At 37.8% G+C, this 25,934-nt stretch overlaps 1 protein-coding gene across 2 annotated transcripts in view; it reads right to left on the reverse strand.

The window, feature by feature from the left end:
• Nucleotides 1–2,317: 2,317 nt before the first annotated feature.
• SEC22A (SEC22 vesicle trafficking protein homolog A (S. cerevisiae)) overlaps nucleotides 2,318–25,934 on the reverse strand; it is a 69,274-nt gene continuing 45,657 nt past the window's right edge. For both annotated transcript variants that reach the window (XM_011950794.1, XM_011950795.1), the window contains 2 exons: nucleotides 15,271–15,336; nucleotides 2,318–2,973 (listed from right to left, as the gene is read on the reverse strand). In XM_011950794.1, coding sequence (XP_011806184.1) covers nucleotides 2,773–2,973; nucleotides 15,271–15,336 — 267 coding nt within the window. In that variant the 3' untranslated portion in view covers nucleotides 2,318–2,772. The remainder of the gene's footprint in view (nucleotides 2,974–15,270; nucleotides 15,337–25,934) is intronic.

Below are 25,934 nucleotides of genomic sequence, written 5' to 3' on the forward strand. Positions count from 1 at the left end.
TCATATTTCATTAACATGGTTGTATATGTCTTTTCTTGGTATGCTGCTTCAAGTGCTTTTGGGAAAGAGGCCAGGTATTAATGTAAATACATTTCAAATACAGAGCAAAAAAAGCAAGCAAATATTGCAATTATTTTGAGTATATAAAAGAGGGTATCTTTGCTTTCATGGTATACTTAATCAAAAAGCAGTATTGAGGAATTATCTAAATTAAAATGCACCTCTTAGGATAAAATATCCCAGCAGCAGGCCTGTACTCACCAATTTCAGAACTCCTCAATTCCTTGGCTTTACCAAGAACAGTCATATTCCCTGAATATAACACTGGTCACCTTCATTAGTTCCATGCTAGTGCAAAGAGCCCTGCACTAGATCAGGGTTGTGTGTGCTTAGCTATGTGAACTGGGTAAGTCATTACCATCTCATCACCTCTGTGTCCTCTCCCTTAGAATGAGGGCAGCTATTACTGTAGCTCCTATGCTACAAAACTCACTATGAGGAGGTAAACTCAGGCTTGTTCTTAGAAGTGCAATATAAAACATAAGATCATACGCCATGGAGGCCTAATGTGATTCTTTCTAAAGAGCCTAAGGACTTTTTTTTGAGACAGTCTCACTCCGTCACCCAGGCTGGAGTGCAATGGCGCGATCTCGGCTCACTGCAACCTCTGCCTCCCAGATTCAAGCGATTCTCCTACCTCAGCCTCCCAAGTAGCTGGGACTAAAGGGACGCGCCACCGTGCCCAGTTAATTTTTGTATTTTTAGTAGAGATGAGGTTTCACCATGTTGGCCGAGCTGGTTCTCAAACTCCCAGACTCCTGTGATCTGCCTGCCTCAGCCTCCCAGCATGCTGGGATTACAGGCGTGAGCCACCGTGCCTGGCTTGAAAACCTTTCTAAATTGAACCACTTCACTTTCCTGGCTACAAAATGCCCAACACAATTCAATGGTGTTCTGATGATTCAGGATACTGTGATGCCTTGGGGTATCACTCAGAATATGCATAGTTTTGTTAGAGCAGAAAACTGGGGCAAACTATAGTTTCCTGTTTTACATGAATCCCTGATATCATAAGCTTACTGTCTTCTTTTACCTCATTCTCCTAAAAGGAGGGTGCAGATTAAGGTTCTAGTTAAGCAAGACTTTACAGTACTAGACATATCCACAAATACTGGTTCACGCAAACAAGACAGTTCACTAACTTTACCCTCTAGACTATTTCTTCTACTTAATAAATATGCCCAGTAACAACAATTACAATGTAATGGGATCTGTTTTTCTGGATGATATCCAATTTCAGCATCCTTTAAATTCCTTGCTTGAAACATTTTCTTTAAAAAACAAAGGAAAATCACTCATGAAGATGACTTCCAAAACCATGAGAGTTATAGATTTTGCTAATGGAATCAAACTGTGCTTCCTATATTATAATTCATAACTGCTTAAACAATCTTTAAAACGTTATCAAAAAGCAAGTAAGTTATCTCAGATACTAGGGGCTTAATTCCTCAAAGCCATAAAATAATGAGTTGCTAGGAAAGCTACCTTCTGATTCTTAGTACAGTCAAGCATTTCCATAGTGCAGGACCCACGCCACTGGTGGCCCACAAGATGTCTTTAAGTGGTGCACAACACAGAATAATGCTGAATCACAGTGAGAATGCCATTCCCTTTACAGTTTCCTTTCATCCTCTGACTATTCCAGAGACAGTGCCTCATGCTGGTGCTGGTAACATCTCCCTCACTGCCACAAAGAAAGAGCCTAAGATTCAGAGCCTTTCTAGGCATTAGTTTCTAGCCAGAACTGAAAAACATTCTTTGTGTTCGTCTTATTTATTTTGTGGTTACCTTTTATTTACGGCAAACTGATACTGGTTTTCCACTTGTAGCAGGATTCGTTTTTTAAAAAAACTTTAAAATTTAAAAGATAAATATTAAGAAAATGATACAAGTAGTACTCAAGAGACTGAAGTTTGGGAAACAACGGCTATAGTCTAATGAGTCATAGTTTTTAGACGTGATTTCAAAAGAAACAATAAACGTGGATTAGAAAGGAAACATCCATTACTGTATTTTCAATACTTGGGATGTTCCAGAGACGAGCTCATCACAGCCTTCTTCTACATCAGGTGATTTCCAGAGTTAAGATTCAAGCAAAAATATAAAAGTAAAAAGAACCAATTTCACACCATCTTGGACTTTATAAACTCTTAGTACCATAAATGTGCAAATCTGATGTCTATATTGATACCAGATAAATATCAAAATATTTCAAAGCAAAGAAAATATTTGCACATTGCAACAATGTAAAATCTGCTATTTATCACAGTCATTTATTTAAAACATAAACTTTCCAATTTCTGCAGCTTTTTATTTGGTCTATACTAATGCCTCACAAAGGCAAACTCAGATTGTAGAGTTCCTCCTGCCTGGTCCTCAGAGCAATACCACATCTATTTTCTGAACTCTTCAGGAAGGATTCAGGATGGCTGGCCAATGGCATACGACTGTTCTTCCCACTGTTACGGCCTTGAAGAGAGAAATCTTCTCCTCTGAATGATAATCTCATGGCCAACATTCTTCTGAGAGGACTTTTCCTAGAAGGTCTTCCATGCTCACAGGCATGCCATACTGATTTTAAAAAAGGAAAGTTGGAGAGAAAGAAAGCAGAGCTTCTCCTCTGTGGGGAACAGCTTCTTCATCACAGTGGCAGTTATGATATGTTCCCTCCTTTTCCCCCTGAAGCCAAGGCAATAGATCTGAAGGATGGTGTCAGACATCATAATCGGGAGCCTTGCCCTGGGCTTGCCTTAGCCAGATCTGTAGTGTAACAAATGCTCCCACAGTCACATGAAAGAAAAGCTGCCAGAGGTTGCGCAGTTCATACAGATACATGTTGCATAGACAGATTAAGCCAAAAGTCAAAAAAGATTTGACATTCCTCCAGCCGGTGTAGTAGACAAGTAAATAACACTGTTCAAAATATAAAAATGAAAGGTGATTAGGGTTACAGGAAAAGAAACAGGTATTTCTAATATAAAATTGTAACCGTCCAGAGAGTAAAATATAAGAATGGATAAGGTTATTTTTTTATCTAGGGATAAGATAATGTAGCATATATCTAAGACATTCAGCTATGAAAGTTCTACCGTTTGAAAGGGACATAGACTTTTCCTCTTATGTTTTTCATTTTTCAGAAGAAAAGCATTTTGTATCATATTTTAAATGGAAGTGCAATGGAATGACTCCCTTGTAAACAGGCTGGGCAAATTCCCCATGGTGACAGGCAACTAAGAAGCATTCCCAGGGTCTGCAGCGGTTCCATTCTCACCCAGGAAAATACAAAAAGTGCATACAAGCTATTCTACAAAATGGACTCTTATATAACCCGAGTCTGAGTATTAATGAAATCCACAACATTTTACTAGTACCCCAGTGAATACAAGGAACTATGCTAGGTACAGCATCTGACTGAACATTTGAGGGAGAATTCACTCAACAAATATTTACTGAGGGCCTGCTACAAGTCAGGCATTGTTCTTCAGTTGTGAGTAAAACAAAGCCCTTGCTCATATAGATATTAAATTTTAATGGAGAAAAATTATAGATGTATTTTAAATATGTAATATCAAATAGTTATGTCTTGAAAAAGAGATAGCAGGAAAAAGGGATAGAGAATGATAAGAATGATAGTGGGTGCTATTTTAGATGAAACAGTAAAGAAAGTACTCCCCCTCACCGCCCCTGCTTATCCTCACATTCACCCTCTACTGCTTTATTTTTCTCCACAACATACTATAAACATACTTGAGAAATCTGCTTATTTTATTTGTCATCCACAGGCTTTCAATAGAATCTATGTTTCACGAGGGGTGAGATTTTTTACTGTTATTTCCTCATTTATCTCCAGTGCCCAGAACGGTGCCTGGGACACAGTAAGTGCTCAATGTGTTGAGTGAATAAACTGTTTTCTAGAAGATGTCTAAAACTCACAACCTGGTAAGTGTAGGAATCACAAAGTCTAAGGAGAGAGGCCCAGGTCTCTCTGGGGAACTGTATCCAGGCTTCAGAATGGGAAGGACATTCCAGTGTCTGTTATAATGCAGAAAGAATGTGGAAATGTTCTGTTAAATATGTTTAGTTCTTATATAAATTTGGACTGTTTACTTAAGGAGAAGACTGCTATCCAAACAAAATGAATTGGAAGTACTTATCAGTGATTTTCATCATATAAGATTGAAGAAATAGAAAAAAATAGCTTTTTCTTTTGAAATAATTTTAGACTTATAGATGCAAAAATAGTTCCTGTATACTCTTCACCCTGTTCCCAGTTATCCTCTTATTTAATCATAGTATAATCATCATGTAATTATCATGTAATCATAGTATCCTCATCAAACCAGGAAATGAACATTGATTCAATACTCTTAGCTAATCTACAGACTTTATTCAGATTTTGCCAACTGTCTCACTGGATTTCTGGTCCAGAATCTAATCTGGGATTCTGTATTGCATTAGTTGTCATGTCTATTCCAATCTGTAACAGCTCCTCCATCTTTGTAAACAAAAAGAAATTTCATGTCCTTGACAGTCTTGAAGAGTAGTAATCAGTTATGTTGTAGGAATGTCCCTCAGCCTGGGTGTGTCTGATGTTTTGTCAAGACTGAAATAAGGTTATACAATTTTGGCAAGAATATCGCAGAGGTGATATGCAATACATGTTACCACATGTTAAATTAGATCACTTCATAAGGTGGTATCTATTCCCTTTGCAATTATTGTCTTTGGGGCAGGGAGTTGAGATTATGTGAATATCTTATCTCATTATACTTTTGCCCACTAATTTTAGTATCCATTAATGATTCTTGCCTGCAACAATGATTACTGTGGTGTTTGCTTAATGGTGATTTTATATTTCCAGTTTTTATCTATACTTATTGCTTGGAATGCTACTGTGAAAATGAGCTAGCTTTTCCAGTAATTAAAAAAAAAATATATGCGTGTGTGTTTATATATATATATATATATATATATATTTAATTCATGGTTTTCCAGGGCTTTTTAAAATAATGGGTCTCTACCCCACATATTACTTATTACAAAGAAGAAAAAGATATATTTGCAATGGGGATCTGGTAGACACCATCTTAACCAAATGATTAAACTTATCATGTTTCCTGACTGAAGCAACAAGAAATATTCAACCCATATAGCATTGTTGCCAGAATATTTCACCTTAATCTAATCACGAGGAACAGAGACTAATCCAGATTGTGGGTCATTCTATATGGTACTTGCCTGAACTCTTAGAAAAGTCAGTGTTATGAAAGACAAAACCAAAATAAAACTGAACAACAACAAAAAGGCTGGGAGACTGTATCAAAGACCAAAAACTACACGACAATCAAATGAAATGCATAATCCTGGATCGGGGAAATATAATCACAGAAAACATTTTGGAGACAACTGAAATAATCTGAATAGGAATCCTATATTAGATAACATTGTATCAATGTTAAATTCTTAGATGTGATATGAAGTCCTGGCTATGTAGAAAGATGTCTGTGTTCTCAGAAGATACATCATGAAGTATTTTAAGGTAAAAAATATCATGTCTGTATCTTACTTTAAAAACAACTGCTCAGGGACTTCTGTTTCTGGGAAGATGGAGCAGACACACTTTTCCCTATTTCTCCCACTGAGTATAAATAAAAACACTGGACATTATATGTAAAACAAGCATAACAAGACTGAACTGTGGAGGAAAAGCAGACAAATAAAGGATCTTGAGATCCAAGAATGACACAGTGGTAGGTTCTCTGAGTTTTCTTTTTTGCTTCATATATCCCAGACTTGAAGCTGAAGAAGCTGGCAACTAGAAATGCCAATGCATGCATATCAAAACAACCAATCAACAATAAAAAACCCTCAGTAACTCAGTAAGATCTTGCTCTTTCTGGTAAAAGACTAGGAAAGAGGCACCTTAGCAAGACAGAAAACTTTTAAACAGTAACTATTATACTCTAGCCAAACATCACACAAAAAAAACCCGTGACCCACCCATACCCACACCATCAAATGTTGAGAGCCTAGAACATTGTAAGCAGATGTTCTAACCCTTCAGCATGGCTTCAGAGAAGGCAGGTAGAAGCCAGGACTTTCATTCTCACTAGATGGCAATGAATCCCTCCTCTACCCTCTTATTGTGGTATCAGTGGAGAACACGTGGGACTCTGGACATCCATCTTCACTTGACAGTAATAAGATAATTAATTTCTCATCAGTAACAAGACGGTGGGATTCTCATCAGAAACCACAGAGGCCAGAAAAAAAGTAGAACATTTCTCAAGGGCTGAAAGAAAAAAATGCTGCCAAATTCAGAATTCTGTATTCAACAAAAATATCCTTTAGGAATAAAAGGAAAATAAAAATATTTATCAGATGAAAGATTAAGATAATTTGTTGCTAGCAGATCTACCATAAAAGAATGGTTAGAGGAAGCTCTCTAAATAGAAAGAAAACAATAAGATGGAATCTTGAAATGTGGGGAAAGAAAAAAGGACATGGTATGCAAAAACATGGGTAAATACAATAGGCTTTCATTTTCCTCTTGAGTTTTCCAAATTATGTTTGATAGTTAAAACAAAAATCATTATAACACTGGCTGATGTGGTTCTAAATATATGTGGAGGAAATATCTGAGCCAATTATAAATAGGGGAGAGCAAAAACACATCTAGGGAGATAAGGTGTCTTGAACTAGTAAAATGTTGACACCAGAAGACCATAAAGAGTTAAGTATGTATTACATGATGCCTACAGCAATCATTTAAAAAGCTACACAAATAGATATACTAAAAAATACCACAGATAAACTGAAATGGAATTCTTTTAAAATGTTAAAGTAATCCACAGGAAAATAAAGAAAAAAAAAGAAAAATGAAAAAAACAAAACAAAAAATAAGCCCTAACATATCCATAATTACATTAACTATAAATGACTTAAGTACAGCAATGAAAAGACACAGATTGGCAGGGTGGATTAAAAAACATGAATCAACTCTATGCTGTCTGTCAGAAACTCTCTTTAAATAACATAGGAAAGTTAAAAGTAAAGGATGGAAAAGGATGTATCACATAAACAGTAATCAAAAGAAAGCAAAAGTGTCTATATTGATACCAGATAAATATAAAAATATTTCAAAGCAAAGAAAATAACCAGGGACAGAGAGGAACATATATAATGATAAATGGGCCCATCCACCAAGAAGACACAGCAATCCTAAATGTGTACGAACAAAACAACATAGCTACAAAATACATGAAGCAATAGAACTGAAGTACAAAATGGAAAAATCTATAATCCAATACTCTTTTCTAGCCAACTGGTATAACACTAGACAGAAAATCAGCAAGAATATAGAACTTGACAATACCAAGCAACACGATCTAAACATTTACAGAACACACTCACCCAATAACAGCAGAATACACATTCTGTTCAAGTGGCTATGGAACATATAACAAGACAGACCATACTTTGGGGCCATAAAAGAAACCTCAATAAATTTAAAAGAAGTGAAATCACACAATGTGTGTTCTCTGATCACAATGGAATCAAACTAGAAATCAGTAATGGTAAGATAACAAGAAAATCTTCAAACATTTAGAAGTGAAACGATGCAATTCTAAATAATCCACAGGTCAAAGAGGAAGTCTTAAGGAAATTTTAAAAATTATTAAGAGAAAATGAAAATAAAACATACCAAATTTATGGAATACAGCTAAAGAAGTGCTAAGATGGAAATCTTTAGGAGTTAGTGCATACATTATAAAAAAGAAAATTCTCAAACCAATCATGTAAGCGCCTACTTCAAGAACCTAGAAAAAGAACAAAATAAATGCAAAGCAGGCATATGGAAGAAAATAGTAAAGATAAAAGCAGAAATCAATAAAATTGAAACCAGAAAAACAGCAGGAAAAAACAAAGAAACAAAGATCTGGCTCATGAAAAGATCAATAAAATTAACAAGTAAGACTGACAAAGAAAAAGAGAGAACATGCAAATTACCATTATCAGGAATGAAACAGGGGATATCACTACAGACCCTGCAGACATCAAAAGGCGAATAAGAGAATACTACAACCAACTCTAAACACATAAATTTGATAACTTAGATAACATGGACCATTTCCTCAAAAAACACAAACTACCATAAATTCACTCAACACGAAACATAATTTGAATAGTTCTATAACTACTAAGAAAATTTATGACGAGTTATACTGCTACAGTAATCATCAACACTATGTTGTGGTACTGGTGGAAGGACAGACAAAAAAATCAGTGCAACAAAATACAGAACCCGGAAATAATCTCACACAAGTATGTCCAGCTGATTTTTTATGAAGGTGCAAAAGCAATTTAATGGAGGAAAAAAAAATTGCCTTTGCCATAGATGGTGCTGGAACAATATAGACAAAGGAACCTTGGTTTAAGCTATCTAACTCTCACATCTCATACAAAAATTAACTCAAAATGGATCACAAATGTAAAATATAAAACTGTAATAAAAGGTCTAGAAAAAACATAGTAGAGAAACTAAGGGTAGGGAAAGAGCTCTTGGACTTGACCACCACAAGCATGACCAATAAAAGGAAATTTGATCAACTGAACTTTATCAAAATTAAAAACTTTTGTTCTGTGAAGAACCCTGTTAAGAGGATGAAAAGACAAGATACAGACTGATCTGAAACTATTTTTTTTTAAACATAGACTGGGAAAGGATATCTGCACACTTCCTTTCTGACAAAGGATTAGTATCTAGAATATACAGCTGTCCCTCAGTATCCATAGGTTTCAGGACCTCCCTCAGATATCAACATTTGTGGATGTTCAAGTCTCTGATATAAAATGGCACAATATTTGCATTTAACCCTTATGCACATCCTATTGTATACTTTAAATAATCTCTAGATTACTTATAATACCTAATACAATGTAAATGCTATTATACTATATTCTTTAGGGAATGACACACAAAAAAAGTCTGTACATGTTTAGTATGGATGCAATATTTTTCCAAGTATTTTCAATTCATGGTTGGTTTAATCCACGAACGCAGAACCCACAAATATAAAGGGTCAATTGTATGAAAAACTCTAAGAAAAACAGTGAAAAAACAAAGAATCCAATTAGAAAACAAGCAAGGCCGGGCACGGTGGCTCACGCCTATAATCCTAGCACTTTGGGAGGCTGAGGTGGGTGGATCACCTGAGGTTAGGAGTTCAAGACCAGCCTGGTCAACATGGTGAAATCCCATCTCTATAAAAAAAAAAAACCAAAAAACAAAAAACAAAAATTAGCTGGGCATGATGGTGGGTGCCTGTAATCCTAGCTATTCAGGAAGCTAAGGCAGAAGAATCGCTTAAACCCAGGAGGCAGAGGTTGCAGTGAGCCGAGAGCATGCCATTGCACTTCAGCCTGGGTGACAGAGCAAGACTGTCTCAAAAAAAAAAAAAAAAAAACCAAAAGATGTAGACATTTCACTGAAGATAATATACAAATGAAAAACACATGAAACAATGTTTAGCATCATTAGCTAATGATGTTAAACAATGCAAGTTAAAACCACAATGAGCTATCTCCACACAAGAGTGGCTAAAATAAAAAATAGTGACAATACTAAACGTTGGTGAGGATGCAGAGAAACTAGATCACTCACACATTGCTGGAGGGAATGTAAAATGGTACAGTTACTCTGGAAAACAGTTTTTCAGTTTCTTAATAAAACTACCACATAACCTGTCAATTGTACTCCTAGGCATTTATCCCAAAGAAGTGAAGACTTATGTCTGCACAAAAACCTGCACATAAATGTCTATAGCAGCTTTATAATAGCCAACATTTTAAAACAACTCAGATATCCTCCAATAAGTAAATGAAGCTGGATGTTGTAGCTCACACCTGTAACCCTAGAGCTTTGTGGGGGCTGAGGTGGAAGGACTGCTTAAGGCCAGGAGTCCAAGACCAGCCTGGGCAACATCGCAAGACCCCATCTCTACAAAAACAAATGAGAGAATTAGCCGGGTGTGGTGGCACACACCTATAGTCCTGTCTACTCAGGAGTCTGAGCCCAGTTCAAAGCGGCAGTGAGGCTATGATTGCACTACTGCACTCTAGCCTAGGTGACAGAGCAAGACCCTGCCTTTAAAAAAAAAAAAAGGAACAAATCATTGATACATACCATGGAATACTACTCAGCAATAAAAAGCAACAAATAATTGATTATGCAACAACTTGGCTTAGAATTATGCTGAGTAAAAAAAAATGCCTATCTGGCTCATGTCTGTAATCCCAGCACTTTGGGAGGCTGAGGTAGGCGGATCACAAGGTCAGAAGTTCAAGACCAGCCTGACCAACATGGTGAAACCCCATCGCTACTAGAAATACAAAAATTAGCCAAGCATGGTGGCACACGCCTGTAATCCCAGCTACTCCTGGGCAGGAGTAGCTCCTGAGGCAGGAGCTCTCCTGCATCCTGAGGCAGGAGAACTGCTTGAACCCAGGAGGCGGAGGTTGCAGTGAGCCAAGATTGTGCCACTGCACTCCAGCTTGGGTGACAGAGCAAGACTCCATCCCCCCAAAAAATAAACAACAACAACAAAATGCCTATCACAAAAGGTTACTGTTACGGACTAAATGTTTTTGTCTTCTCTAAATTCAAATGTTGAAGCCCTTAATCCCTAATGTGATGGTATTATAATGGAGCTGGGGCCTTTGGGAGGTAATTAGGTTTAGACAAAGTCATGAGGGCGGAACCCCCATAATGGAATCAATGACCATGTAAGAGGAGGAAGAGATTTCAGCACTTTCTCTGTGTGAGAATATACTAAGAAGGCAGCCTTCTGCAAGCCAGGAAAAGGGCCCTCAGCAAGAACGTGATCTGCCAGCATCTGGAACTTGGACTTCCCAGATTCCAGAACCATGAGAAAGAAACGTCTGTTGTTTAAGCCACCCAATCTATGGTATTTTCTTATAGCATTCTGAACTATGCCAGTTATATACTATAAAATTCCATTTATATAATGTCCTTAAAATGAGAAAATTCTAGAAATGGAGAACTCGTTAGTAATTGCCAGAGATTAAGGAGGGGTTAGATTAAGGAAGTGGATATGGCTATAAAAAGGCACCATGAGGGATCCCTGTGGGGATACAGAGGAATGTTCTGTATCTTGACTATATCAGTATCAATACTCTGGTTGTGATACTGTTTTACATAGTTTTGCAAGATGGTAACATTGGGGGAAACCAGGTAAACAGTACGTAAGATCTCTCTTGCAACGCCATGTAAATCTGCAATCATCCCAAAATAAAAAGTTTAATTAGAAAAACTTTACCCCTACATATATGTCTGAAACTTACTTTATAAATAACAGAAGCTCCTTGGCTTATGATAGGGTCACATCCTGATATAGTCATTATAAGCTGAAAATATCCTAAGTTAAAAATGTATTTAATACAATTAACCTACCAAACATCATAGCTCAGCCTAGCCTACCTTAAACACGCTCAAAACTTTGGCCTACAGTTGGGCAAAATCATCTAATACAAAGCCTGTTTTATTAAAATATGTTCATTGTCTCCTATAATTTATTGAATAGTGTGCTGAAACCAGTATGGTCATGTGAGTACCTGAAACATAGCTTCTACTGAATGCATATCACTTTTGCATCACTATAAAGTCAAAAAAGTTCCAAGTCGGGGATGATCTGTTTATACAAGCCATGCGCACATACATATAAAGAGGGAGTGAGATAAAGAAGGTGTTGCAAGATGTTAACAATTGATGACTCTAAGTATACTGGTTTTTCAACTTTTTGGTAAGTTTCAAGTTTTCAAAGTAAAACACTGAGGGAACAGGAATAGTCTCTAGTTTCTTCACTGATCCTTTGCTCTATTTGAAATGTTCCATATCAAGATTAATCCTATCAGGCTGAGCTTCGGGCTTCCATAAGCACCTGCATCCTGATGAAAAAGGTGACAAACAATGTAGTAATGGCTTTTCAGATCTGATCTAAAGAGGATTTAAAAATATCCTGACAACTGAAGACAGAGCATGTTATATGGTAAAACATACTTAAGTTTTACTGTGGGGGGGAAGAAACAGCATTATTATCACCCTGCTCATATTTAGAAAGCAGGAAGTTTCATGCCCTTCAATGTGAAGGAAATTAGTTTTCTTCTTTTCTTTTTCAAAACATGAATTTATTTAATTCTCTCAAGTAAAAGAACACCTGAGTGACACCACTCTACCATGAGGCAACTCTCAGAACTACATGAGGCTGTTCTGGCAAATGTAACAGAGGTGTGCATATCTACAGCCTGGTAGTCAAGTGCTCTGAAGTCACAGAGATCTGGGTTCAAGTCACTAACAAGCCATAAGAACTGTCTATACCTCAGTGAGGAGGATATAATGGTATATCCTTTTTGTGAGGATTTAATGGTACAATGAATATAAAAGGCTTAACACAAAATAAGAGCTCAATACATTCTGCCATTATTACTAAGAATTTACAATTACTTAAGACAAAGCAACCAAAACTTATATTTTACAAGAATGATTCATAAAATTATATTAAAGCTAATACCTCAGTTTTAGATAAAAATCAAATGAGATCATGTGTATAGTTATAAAACTGAGTTTATTACATTATAAAAATTACGCAAATTAGGAATTTTGCCTAGAGACAGTATGATATAGTAGACAGAACACAATACTCAAAATCAGAGACCCAGAGTTAAGTCCTGACTCTACTGCTTTCTGACTATGTGATCTCAGAACAGTATTGAAACTGCCTGAGTTTTCTCACTTTAAAAAATGAGATATTAGCCGGGCGCAGTGGCTCACGCCTGTAATCCCAGCACTTTTTGGGAGGCGGAGGCGGGCAAAATCATGAGGTCAGGAGACTGAGACTATCTTGGCTAACATGGTGAAACTCCATCTCTACTAAAAATATAAAATATTAGCTGGGCGTGGTGGCGGGCGCCTGTAGTCCCAGCTACTCGCGAGGCTAAGGCAGGAGAATGGTGTGAACCCGGGAGGTGGAGCTTGCAGTAAGCCAAGATTGCGCCACTGCACTCCAGCCTGGGCGACACAGCAGGACTCTGTCTCAAAAAAAAAAAAAAAAAAAAAAAAAGAAAAGAGATATTATTTTTTCGTGACAGGATAGAAATTAAAATAGAAAATACAAGAGGCCGGGCATGGTAGCTCACGCCTGTAATCCCAGCACTTTGGGAGGCCAAGGGGGGCAGATCACCTGAGGTCAGGAGTTCAAGACCAGCCTGGCCAACATGGTGAAACCCCGTCTCTACTAAAAATACAAAATTAGCTGGGCGTGGTGGCGGGCGCCTGTAGTCCCAGCTACTCGCGAGGCTAAGGCAGGAGAATGGTGTGAACCCGGGAGGTGGAGCTTGCAGTGAGCCGAGATTGCACCACTGCACTCCAGCCTGGGTGACAGAGCAAGACTCTGTCTCAGAAAAAAAAAAAAGAAAAGAAAAAATATATACAAGAATATTTCATAAAATTAAAGCACTATGTGACATTAACAAATGTAAGTTTTCACATTTCCTGCATGAAACGTCATTCATCATTAAATGTCAGATTTGACAGAAAATTTCTGAAGATAATATAAGTGGTTAAGAAAATCAAGCAATTTTTTGACTGGGCGCGGTGGCTCATGCCTATAATCCTAGCACTTTGGGAGGCCAAGGAGGGCAGATCATGAGGTGAGGATATTGAGACCATCCTGGCTAACATGGTGAAATCCCATCTCTATTAAAAATCAAAAAAACTAGCTGGGCGTGGTGGCAGGTGCCTGTAGTCCTGGCTACTCGGCAGGGTGAGAATGGTGTGAACCCTGGAGGCGGAGCTTGCAGTGAGCCGAGATTGCGCCACTGCACTCCAGACCCTGTTTCAAAAAAAAAAAAAACAAAAAACAAGCAGTTTTAAAAAATGGGGCCACTGGAACTAAAATGTCTACTGTCTTTACGTAAAAGTCAAATACATATATTCAAAATATGTCCCTAAAGACGTCCACTGAACTTTAGGTAGTGGACTTATATATATATATAAGTGGACTTATATTGTATATAAGTGAACTTATATTTGCAGTTCTGACTCTTAATTTTTTTTTTTAATTCAAGCTACAAAACTGTGTCACTTATAAAAAAAGTTAGGTCAAAATGCCTTGCTTGCTGTAACATGTTTTAACAAAGACATTCTTGCATTTGGGTAACCGGTAAACTTCCTTTCCTACAAATGTGTGCCTCCTCTGGCCTTGGAAATGTGACTATCAGTCTCCGTGTCACCCAGGTGAAAAATCTCTTCCCTCCTTAAGTTTCATAGTCTTCAAGTCCCAGTGAGTCTTCCTTCTCAATGTCTATTTTTTTCTATCCTCACTGCCATTACAATATGTTAGCTTGCATTACTTTCTACCTGTAGTAATAATTTCAAACCATTTCCTTGCTTCCAGTCTCTCTGCTCTTATAGTTCATTCTATTCATTACTGCTAAATTGAATCCGAAAATCCTGCTTTTGCTGTGCCACTCTCTATTCAAAAACTTCCCCCAAATACAAAATCCTCAGCCTAGAGTATAAGCAGAACCTGGAAGCTGAATGATCAAACACCAGAAAATCTGGTAGTCTTTTTTTTTTTTTTTTTTTTTGAGATGTAGTCTTGCTCTGTTGCCCAGACTGGAGTGCAGTGGCGTGATCTCGGCTCACTGCAACCTCCACCTCCTGGGTTCAAGCAATTCTCCAGTCTCAGCCTCCCAAGTAGCTGGGACTACAGGCATCCATCACCACGCCCAGCTAATTTTTGTATTTTTAGTAGAGGCAAGGTTTTACCATGTCGGCCAGCTGGCCTTGAACTCCTGACCTCAAGTGATCTGCCCAGCTCGGCCTCCCAAAGTACTGGGATTACAGGCATGAGTCACCACACCCAGCCTAGGAGTGGTCTTTACTACCACAGGCAGATGACATACCACCACTGAAGCCTCAGCACACGAAAAAGGTTAACATCAGGTTCACTGGGATCTATGTTCACTCAAAATGGAGATGTAGGTCACAAAGTTAAAAGAGGCTCAAATTAAAAGAGAAGCAAAGAACTCAGAGTTTTAATAATTTATTTAAAATGCACAATCAGTTAGAATTGATACCTGAAATAAACAATAATGGAAAGTGTTTCTTTAAAATGGAAGAAAACCTACCTGGTAAAGGCAGGCTGCTGTTCCAAGGAAAAATGCAATGATGTAATTAAAATCATCACCATCACTCTGCAAAAGCAAAATAAAAGATTATTTTTGTTTCTGGTGGGAGCCCATTTCCAGAAACAATCCATCAAGATAGGCTATAACAATGTTTACACACAGTCAAAATTGTCACACACTGGTATATAAAAATTCTCAAGAGTCCTAAAATGAAAACATAAAGCACATTCTAAGGCCTAAAGAGTGTGAGGTAGAGGTACAAGTGTTCCTCTACATTTCGGCCACCCCCATCAATTTCATTCCACTCAAAAGAGGAAAACCACTGGGGAAAAGTTCTGACATACTGTTAAAAGCTTCTCATCCTACTACTAAAAGAACCACGTACAAATGTACAACGCCCCAGTGGCTGACAAAGTTACTCTGGCTCACTAGGGTCATTACTTGACTCAAATACTGACAAACTTTACTACTAGTAAATATATCACCGAATTGTCCAATAAAGTAATTTGATACGATTTTCTAAAAAACTGTGAAAACTGAAAAGCTACTATCCACTAGAGTGTGCTAAATCCCAATGAGAAAAATTAAGACTAATCAGTCTTGCATGCTATGCTAGAAAAACAGCCACCCAGAGGAAAAACAGATACCTCATGCATAGAATGTCTCTGAAAAGAAAACTAATGGAGACAGGTAACAACTCATGCTTTCCTATTCCTTTCTGGTTCTTCTTAAATAACTACATTATCAACTTCTTTCAATGTTTTTATACAGCAAAACATAAAGTCCGGACACGAGCATTACGTTTTTTTTTTTTTTACTTCCAGGCAGGAGCATTAATTTGGCCCTTTTCTTATATTAGAGAGAAAAAAATCTCTTTATACAATGAAAATTTCTACAAGACACAGAAGAGTATCTCATTATCATTTCTTCATAAAATAGTATAAAGGGAAAATTCCTTTTGCACTGGTTATTGGGCAACAGAACTGACTGTAAGGCAGAGGAAAGCCGGCTTATCCTAGTGAGAAGATCTTAAAATAGGAACCACTCATCTGTCTGGGATGCTCAGGCCTATTGCACCCCAGAGACAAGGAAGGTCAACATGAAACCTTTCCAGTGTAGTAATTCTAAAACCTTAAATAAGTTCTGCTTGATTATTTTTTCTTTAGTCCTTTAGTTTTTAAATGACCTTTTTTCTGATTATAAAAGTTCATGTTCATTGTAAAGAATCTGGAAAATACAGCCTATACAAAAAAGAAATTAATATAACCTATAAATGCTACAACTCTGGGAAAATTACTTCTAACCTTTTCATGTATTTCCTTCCAGTCTTTTCCGTGTATGTAGATACACTTTTAAAAAATAGATTGATACTTTCTTATACTACTTTTTAGTACTTCACATTACATCATAAACACTTTCCCAAGACAGTAAATATTCCTCAACCACACAATTTGTAATGATTATATAACCTTTAATTGTAGGGATATACCATAATTTATTGTCCTACAATTGGATATTGTACTTTTTCTCTAAATTTAGACTTTCTAACTCTCTTAATCACCCTGTTTCTCTTTCTCCTTTCCTTTATTTATTTATTTTTTTTTAATTTATGAGATGGAGTATTGCTCTGTCACCCAGGCTGGAGTGCGGTGGCGCGATCTTGGCTCACTGCAACCTCCGCCTCCCAGGTTCAAGCGATTCTCCTGCCTCAGACTCCCAAGTAGTTGGGACTACAGGGGCGTGCCACCATGCTTGGCTAAGTTTTTTTTGTATTTTTAGTAGAGATGGGGTTTCACTGTGTTAGCCAGGATGGTCTCGATCTCCTGACCTTGTGATCTGCCCGCCTCGGCCTCCCAAAGTGCTGAGACTACAGGTGTGAACCAACACGCCCAGCCTTTGTTTATTTTGAGACTGAGTCTCGTTCTATCACCCAGGCTAGAGTGCAGTGGCACAGTCTCAGCTCACTGCAACCTCTGCTTCCCACGTTCACGCAATTCTCCTGCTTCAGCCTCCCAAGTATCTGGGATTACAGGCACCCACCACCATGCCTGGCCAATTTTTGTATTTTTTAGTAGAGTGCAGGGTTTCACCATGTTGACCAGGCTGGTCTTGAATTCCTGACCTCAAGTGATCTGCCTGCCTCGGCCCCCGAAAATGTTGGGATTACAGGAGTGAGCCACTGCGTCTAGCCTTAAATGCCTTTAAAACACTTAGGAGCCTATTTCTACAGTCAGTCAGACTTGGGTTCGAATCTTTACTTACAATCTGGGGCAGCTACTTAACTTTAATTTCGTCTTTTGAAAACTAAAGGTTGTAGAGATTAAGTGAAATAAAATTTGCAAATACAAAATACAAAGAAAAGTAACTGGTACATAGTAAATACTCAGAAACATTCACTAACTCCTCTCTCACTAACTCCTCTCTCCATGGGATTACTGTCTGCGTCATTTGAAAAATCTTTAATTGATAAAGAGAAGACTGCCTATTAGCATATTCTTCCATTTAATAAATATTTATTAAGCATTTACAAGCCAGGTACTTTGTTACTATCCCTAGTACAGAAAAGAGTTAAGTCCGGCCAGCACAGTGGCTCAAGCCTGTAATCCCAGCACTTTGGGAGGCTGAGGCGGGCGGATCACAAGGTCAGGAGATGAAGACCATCCTGGCTAACACGGTGAAACCCCATCTCTACTAAAAATACAAAAAAATTAGCTGGGCATGGTGGCGGGTGCCTGTAGTCCCAGCTGCTCAGGAGGCTGAGGCAGGAGAATGACGTGAACCCGGGAGATGGAGCTTGCAGTGAGCCAAGGTTGCGCCACTGCACTCCAGCCTGGGTGACAGAGTGAGACTCTGTCTCAAAAAAAAAAAAGGAAAAGAAAAGAGTTAAGTCCACATCAACTTAAGGAGGTCACTCTAATTAAGAAGGCAGATACATAAATCAGTAATTACCATCCAAAGTAATAACTGATGGCACAGGTGTGTGTAGAGGATACTTAAGGGAGCCCAATGGAGACACATCTAATTCTGCATAGAGAAAAAAGAAAGGCCAGGGAAGGCTTCCTAAAGGGAGTAAAGCTTAAAGGCTGGGTCTTAAAGGCTGGTCTTAAAGGCTGAACCAGGTAGACAAGGTAGGAAGAGAATCAAAGGCAAAGGAATTAACGTGTACTGTGTCAAAGAGGGAGGAGATTAAGATGACTCAGAGGCTTCTGGTTTAGGCAACGCTTGAATGATACCATGCACTAAGTTGAGCGTATAGGAAGAAAAGTAATTCAAGAGCAGAAAATACTGAGCTCACTGTGGACATGCTATTCTGGAGTTGCTAGTGGGACATCCAAATAATTATATTTAGCAGATATTTCAGTCTGCTTCAGGAAAGAGTTTGATCCAGAGATCTAACTTGGCAGTCTTCTATTTTAATAGTAGTTAGTTAAATGAAAGGCCTATAACAATCAAGTAAAAATCTCAATTCTTGATTAGCTCCTAGATTAGAGAGAGGAACAAAACACTATATAGAACATTCTGGGGGCAACTGTGGAAATTTGAATACAGATTTTCTATTAGGTAATACTATACCAATGTTAAATTTCTTTGGTGTGATTAAGAGGATTATGATTACGTAAAAGAATATCTTAGCCCTTAAGACATACATACTGAATTCAATTTTGGAATAAACTGAGATGATACCTACAATGTTAACTTTCAAATGACTCAGTGAAAAAAAAAAAAAAAAAAGAAAGAAAGAAAGGAGGAAAATGGTAGGTAGGTATATGGGGTGGATGTTAATTCTACTGTTCTTTAAACTTTTCTATAAGTTTGAATTATTTCAAAATAAGATGTTATGTCGTGCAGGGAAAGGAAAATACAAATATTTAATACAAAGTCATGCAGCCACTAAAAAGAATAGAATAGGTCTCTGTGTACTGTGAAATAATCTCCTACATATTTTTAGACTTAAAAAGACGCAAATTAGCATTGAGTATGCTATCACTTCTATAAAAATTTTTTAAAGAATTGCGTAAGTAAATATATAAATACCTATATACTAGCATATGCACATAATCTCCCTAGAAGGATGACTCTGAGGAAGAAAATTGGGAGAGAATTACTTTTCCGTAAAAATATCAACTCTTATAGGCTTTGAAATTTTTCAAGTGCATATTTTACTGCATGTGTGTGTGTGTTTATGTATATATATGTGTATTTTTTCAAAAAGGCCATTATGAAAGCAACCAAGAAGAAGGCATGGAGTTGGAAGAATACAAAGCCAAGGACAGAATACTGGAGAATGCCACTATATAAAGGACAGGTGGAGAAGAAAGTCTATCAAATAAACTGAGGAATAGGAAGAGAAACAAGGAAACAAAACAAAACAAAATGGGAGAAAACGGTTTCATAAAAATGAACGGATAAGAGATTTGTCAAGAAGAAAAATGTAAATACATTAAACTATTAACAGTGATTTGTGTCTATGTTTCCCGAAATAAAATTTATTTTTTGAAATTAAACAAGGAAATGTTTAAAAGGAAGAACATAATGATAGATGAGGCAGAGAGGGTACATAAGATAAGACTCTAAAGAGTAGCTGCTGTATTTGGCAATTGAAAGGACACTGGTGAGCTTAATGGTGGATATCTAAGAGAATTACAGGAGTAGAAAAGACATCATAGTAGACTAAGAAATAGAGGGCAAAGGAACAAGACAACAAACATATTCTACTCTCTCAAAAAATTAGAAGAGAGCATATGTAAAGAGGCTTTTTTGGTTTTGTTATTTTTTTGTTTTTTTAAAGAGCAGGGCTGAGGGAAACGAGCCAGTAGGGAAGCGCAGATGAAACGTAGGTGAAGGAATAGCCAGAGGTTGGAAGGTGGGCAGAGGACAGGAACAGGGACAAAAGTGGGAGTGGATAGTGGTGGGGAAACAGAGACAGGGAGGAAGGCAGAGGAGGGGAAGAAGAGGGCAGAGGTAACGAGTTCCTTATGAATGTCACTATTCACCTTTAGGGGATACTAGAGTACCAATGTATTGCTCTGAAAAGAAATAAAGTAAATTTTCTTTTAAAGATGAGGATGGGGCCAGGGGCAGTGGCTCATGCTATAATCTTAGCACTTTGGGAGGCCAAGATGGGAGAACTGTTTGAGGCCAGGAGTTTAAGACCAACCTGGCCAATATAGCGAGACCCTGTCTCTTTAAGAAAAAAAAAGATGAGGATGAAGGTAAACAAAAGCCTCATATAATAGCCACACAATGTATTAGGAGGATATTATTAAAATGTTTATAATAATTAGGGAACATTTACTTTTTAATATTAAGTGAAAAAAAGGACATAAGGGATGTATGTACCTATATGAAAATTTGGGGATAATTTTTATTTTATTCTTTATACATTTCACCCAATTCTTTTTTATGTTATTTTTATTTTATTTATTTATAACTTTTTTATTTTCTTTCTCCATTTTTCAATGTTATTTAATCTTTATTATCTTCTATTTCATGGCACTGTCCTGTATTATCCCCTAATTCTTTAACAATGAATTAGCATATAATCAGAAAAAATACTTTTATTTCTTTTGAATGAAAGTAGACACCACATCTTAGCATAGACATGTCACTAAATAAATGAAAAAGTTCTGTTAAGTATTAGCAGGGACATAATTTGTTTTCTTTTTTTTTGAGATGGAGTCTTGCTCTGTCGCCCAGGCTGGAATGCAATGGCGTGATCTTCGGCTCACTAGAACCTCCGCCTCCTGGGTTCAAGCAATTCTCCTGGCTCAGCCTCCCAAGTAACTGGGATTACAGGCCCCTGCCACCGCGCCCAGTTAATTTTTATATTTTTAGTACAGATGGGGTTTCACCATATTGGCCAGGCTGGTCTCTTGGCCAGGCTGGTCTTGAACTCCTGACCTCGTGATCCACCTGCCTCGGCCTCCCAAAGTGCTGGGATTACAAGCGTGAGCCACTGTGCCTGGCCAGCAGGGACATAATTTCTTTAAAAGGTATTAACAAGTCTATAGGAAAGAAGATAATAAATAAAAGCAAGTTGATGACTTCCGCTTTGTAGAAGCTTTTACAAATAATTTTAGAATCAGAGAAATCTTAGACTGTCTGTCCTAAGACCTAAGAAATGGTCCCTGGGCTTATGTAGTCTAAAACCTTCATTTTGCAGAATTGCAAGATGAGATACAAGAAGGTAAAATAACCCATGTAGGGTCACAAAGTTAGTTACTGGCAGATGGGACCCAGGTATTTTAACTTCCAGGCCAGAATTTCTACTGAGATATCAGAAGATTCCATTTGTTTTCTAATGTGCCATATGCAAATTACTTTCAGATTGGTATTCGCCTAATTAATGTAATCATTTCAAGGTTGATCCTTAAAGAAATACATGTAATATAAGCCAATATGATAAAAGTTTATGCCTTCATAAGGTATTAATTCACAAGAAACTTATTACCATCTCTAAACTCAGCAAAGTTAGGAAGTGAAAATACTCTAATTTATATATTACTGTGGACACCAAAATAAACTTATAAACTTAAAAAATCTATACCCATCCTAAGCCTCCCCAGTCTAAACTTAGATACTAAGAAGAACTTCAGTGCTACATATTTGAATAAATCCCTTGCTATCACCCTATGAGGCAGTTAATAATCTGGAAGAAACAAACTTGTGCTGAATCTTCAAACACCATTAATAATATATAAGAATGTTGATTCATGTGGGTCCTCAAATTTAAATGAGCCTCAAGATACTAGAGATAAATGTAGCAGCCATTTCTAGCATTCAAAAAGAGTGTTTAGAATTCATGGCTTTAAAAAAGTAAGCTTTAATGTCTATATATTACTCACACTCAGGAAATACATGACATATTTTCAGTCAGATCTAAAATTATAATTCCCAAATAAGTTCTTTGCTCTTAAATCAAGTATCAGAGAAGCAGTAAGCCCACTCAATCTCGGGTACTGCCCTTCCCCCTCCCCTATCACCACTGTGATATGAATAACACCACTGTAGGTAACTTCAAAATAGATAAAACTTTAAGTTCTGTGTCCTGGGATTTACACTCAAGTCTTCAGAGCAGACCACCTCAGAAAGTTCTACCTTTACTAACCAAAAATTATCTAGAGTGACATTTGAGATTATTCCTAATGAAAATGTAATGATCAACCAGAAAGAAGGCTAAGAGTATGTCTTAAGACTAATGGCTTTAGTGAAGATAAAAAGGATCTTTTATCCAATATAAGTTGTGAACAATGACAAAACAGACTTCAATAAGGGAAAATTAAAAGTAAGAGACCTCTGGTTCCCAATTTTGTATGTATTTTCTTTCAGGTTAAGTTGGGCTAAGGATGTACTTGGAAAATTACTCTAGTTTGCACTCCTGAACCTATCTGGTTTAAAGCTCTTAAGTTTATCATTGTATCCATTTACATTCTGACATTTCATTTTCTCCTTTTGTTCACTTATCATCCATTCCATCTTTTAGGACACAGAATCTTTACAAGGCAGATAATTCTAACACTAATATAGTGCTCCTTCATTTATCTTCACAGCGGGAAAAGGAAAGGAAAAATATTTCCAAACACCCGTCACTTACCACAACATCGTACTCAATGCAGATATAAAGTCTTCAATAACTGGAACAATGGGAGTTTCTACTTTTGGTCAAGTGGATTTGCAAAGGTACTGATTTTCATTTAGGTGAGAGGATCAGAATTTGCTGGAAAATCTTTTAAAACTACCTATGAGTGACAAACTACTTGTGGACTACATTATCCCCAACTTTGTATTCTGTTGTTTCCTTGCTCCTCTGAGAATTACTCTCAGGAACCTCAACTACTAAATGAGCGTATGTGGAATACTTCAGGTGGGTTATGGCTGAACAGACTTTAAATGCTAAGGGAACACAGAGGTAGGTACCAATGCCCTCATTTTCCAGATAGCTAAGAATCCCATATGAACCAATTCACACTTCCCTGAATCAGGTAAGTAAGAAATGTTAGAGTAATTTAGTCTAACACAAAAGAAAGGATTCTGTATCCACCATCAGAAACATACAAGCCTACACACAGAGTTCCCAAATTATAAATGACCTACTAATAAAGACCACTCTAACCTTTTCCCCATTCATAATTTATACCCCATGCTTCTTTCACACTCCACCACCATAGTTGTGATGAACTGTTTTAAATAAACAACAACAACAACAAAAATCTCTTTAAGTTTCTAGGGAAACTGAAATCTAACATGGGGCAGGAAGAAGTTGCAATGCCCTGCAAAATGTTCAGGCTCCCCCACAAACATATTTACCTTTACTTTGCTTGAAATGTTTGTTGCTTAAAAATCTACTAATTAAGTTAACAAAAGTTGTCTTTTTTTTCTGCTTACATAACAGGTGCTAATAAATATTATTTAAAATGTGAGTGAAATATTCATGATTCAAAAATTTAAAATAATATATAAAAGATACATATAAATATATACCAGCAAAAGTCTCATTCCCACCAATTTTCCATCTGTCCAGTTCCCAACATGTTCATTAGTCTCTTATCTTTCTAGAGTTTCTTTATGCAAATTAAAATATATTGTTGTTCCACCAAGCTATCCTAGGTGAGGAGACTTGGGCTGAGCTGGCAGGGACTGGTGGGTGCTAGGCCAGAGGACCTGGTATGGCTGTCTCTCACTGGCTTTCTCAAAATGGCCATTGTTCTGAGAGGGCATAAATTTGTACATGTAACCTTGAAACATGAATTCCTGATTTCAGGCTCCATTATGGCAGGGACTCTAATATCCTCACCTGGCCTGTGTGCAGGGGAAGGCTCAGTCCCTCCACAGGAAGAGAAGGCCCAATCCACTGTTTCCTAAGAATGGGCTGAGCAAAACAGGTTCTACTGTAACTGCCAAGTGGAGCAACACCTAACTAAAGAATATCAAAGCTCAGAGGGAGAACATTCCTCCCTTTCCAGTTTTCCTCCAATTTCTTCTTCTTCTTTTTTTCTTTTTAATTGAGACAGAGTCTCACTTTGTCGTCAGGCTGAGTGCAGTGGCATGATCTCAGCTCACTGCAACTTCGCCTTCCACGTTCAAGCAATTCTCCTGCCTCAGCCTCCCAAATAGCTGGGACTATAGGCGCGCGCCACCAGACCCAGCTAATTTTTGTATTTTCAGTAGATATGGGGTTTCACCATGTTGGCCAGGATGGTCTCAATCTCTTGACCTCGTGATCCACCTGCCTCAGCCTCCCAAAGTGCTGGGATTATAGGTGTGAGCCACCGCGCCCGGCCCCTCCAACTTCTTATTACGGAGAAAGTCTATGTTTTAACGATGGATTTTTAAAATAGACTTTTTAAGAGCAGTTTTAGGTCTACAGAAAATTAAGCAGAGAGTTCCACATATTTTTCTTCTCTCCTCTGCCCCTGATTTCTGACAAAGAGCTCCTAAAACCCTTGTAAATAAAGATGCTACGAGGCTCATTTCCATATCTGATCTTTTTTGTTTTGTTTCCTATATTTGGTCATTGACCCTGGTGTTGACACAGGGTCCTTTGTAATTTCTTGAGTGATAAGAGCATGTGAGGCTGGACAAGGTGGCTCACACCTGTAATCCCAGCACTTTGGGAGGTCAAGGCGGGTGGATCACTGGAGGTCAGGAGTTCGAGACCAGCCTGACCAACATGGTGAAACCCCATCTCTACTAAAAATACAAAATCAGCCGGGCATGGTGCTGCACATCTGTAATCCCAGTTACTCAGGAGGCTGAGGCAGGAGAATCGCTTGAACCTGGGAGGCAGAGGCTGCAGTGAGCCGAGATTGTGCCATTGCCCTCTAGCCTGGGCAACAGGACGAGACTCCATCTCATTCATTCATTCCTTCATATATATATATAAACAGCATCTGACACAGAACTCCTAAATCCCTTGGAATTTCCCAGGTAATAAGAACATCTTTTATTCTAATCAGGTAATTCTTGGTGGGATCCTAGATGGGCCTGGTTACCACAAAGACCAAGCCATGATTAGAAGCTAATAACTTTAAGTCCTACCCCCACCCTCTGGGGAGGGGAGAGAAACTAGAGATTGAATTAATAATCAATCATGCCTACATGAAGAACCCTCCATAAAAATCCCTAAAAGATGGGGTTCACAGAACTTCTGGGTGGGTGCCATGTGCCAGGAAGGTGACAAGCCCCAACTCCATGAGGATAGAAGTTCCTGTGCTCAGGACTCTTTCAGACCTTCCCCTATGTACCTCTTCATGGCTATTCACCTTTATTCTTTGTAATTTCCTTTATAATAAACAAGTAAACATATTTCCCTGAGTTCTGTGAACCACTCTAGTAGATTACTGAATCCAAGGAGGGGGTTGTGGGAACTTCCAATTGGTGACAACCTGAACTTGCAACTAGCATCTGAGGTGGGAGCATTCTCGTGGGACTGAACTCTTTACCTGTGATGTCTGGGTTAACTCCAGGCAGATAGTATTAAAAGTGATGTGAATTAAGGGACACCTAGCTGGTACTGGGGAATTTGTTGATGTGAGAAAACTTCCCACACATCTCGTGTCAAAAATGAAGTTCTGGAAGTATTGAGAATCGTGAGAGTACAGAAGCAAACAGTCTGTTTTTCTCTATACACCAGGTGCTTGCTTTTCCACATGAACTTTAGAATC

This window comes from Colobus angolensis, unplaced genomic scaffold, assembly GCF_000951035.1.
Source record: "Colobus angolensis palliatus isolate OR3802 unplaced genomic scaffold, Cang.pa_1.0 Scaffold31, whole genome shotgun sequence".
Taxonomy (NCBI): domain Eukaryota; kingdom Metazoa; phylum Chordata; class Mammalia; order Primates; family Cercopithecidae; genus Colobus; species Colobus angolensis.